Genomic DNA, 973 nt, shown 5'->3' with positions numbered 1-973 from the left:
AATAAAATAAAAAGATTATTAATATATAATTTAATATTAAATAAAATTTTAAATAAAGATATCATACTTAAGTTATGATTTCTTGACGAATTCTGATCTTTCTTATAATTAACATATCAAATCGAAGATCTCTACTCACTTCCCTTATTCTTTTAACTTCTTTTTTTATTTTCGGTTCTTAATCTGGTTTTGTTAGCTTGACCGATTATTATTTGACTCCTACAATTCAATGTATTAAACATTTGAAGTACCACATGAATCACTAATAGATATAACACCACTTGAAACTGTACTTGCTTCACCATCTAAATTACTATTTGAAACACCATTTGAACTACTACTTGAACCAACCACATTTGATTTACTTTTTATATAGCTACTTGAGCCAACCACATTTGATTACTATTAATATAACTTAAAAATTTAAATTTCTTGACCACCGTTTGAATCCCCACGCGAACTACCCCTTGAACGACCATTTGACCACCCCTTGAACGATTACTTTCACAGCCTTTTCACTGATTACTTGAAACATTATTGGGACCACCATTTGAACCACTACTTAAATTGCTTGAACCACTTGAACTATCTCGATACATTGCTTAGACCACCATTTGAATCACTGAGCTAACTACCACTTGAAATTCCATTATTTAGCAAACCCTTCTGTCTATAAATTATTGATTAGTTGTACAGCTAATACCGAAATATATAGACCAATGTCAATATTATGACAATAGTGAACTCTATTGTATTAAAAAATGAATTAATAAATTAAAAAAAAATTATAAAAGATAAAAAAAAAAGAAAATAATTATTTACCTTTAAAAATAAAATATAACCTGGCTGAATTTACTATAATTTTAATAATTTACGTCTTGAACCATCATTGGGACGTACTGAGCCATAGTGTTTCCTCGGCATGGATGAGATAAAAATAATTGCCTCTATCATTTTCAATTGGAATTTGGGA

At 28.6% G+C, this 973-nt stretch overlaps 1 protein-coding gene across 1 annotated transcript; it reads right to left on the bottom strand.

Annotated features, from left to right (window-relative positions):
- Positions 1-234: 234 nt before the first annotated feature.
- Positions 235-599, bottom strand: DICPUDRAFT_160480 (uncharacterized protein; the record flags this gene model as incomplete). Its single annotated transcript, XM_003295184.1, has 2 exons — positions 235-364; positions 520-599. The coding sequence occupies 2 exons, from the start codon at positions 597-599 to the stop codon at positions 235-237; spliced, it is 210 nt and encodes a 69-aa protein (XP_003295232.1).
- Positions 600-973: the final 374 nt, after the last annotated feature.

The sequence above is a fragment of the Dictyostelium purpureum genome (assembly GCF_000190715.1).
Source record: "Dictyostelium purpureum unplaced genomic scaffold DICPUscaffold_802, whole genome shotgun sequence".
In the NCBI taxonomy this organism is placed as follows: domain Eukaryota; phylum Evosea; class Eumycetozoa; order Dictyosteliales; family Dictyosteliaceae; genus Dictyostelium; species Dictyostelium purpureum.
This window is presented reverse-complemented; position numbering and strand designations above follow the sequence as displayed.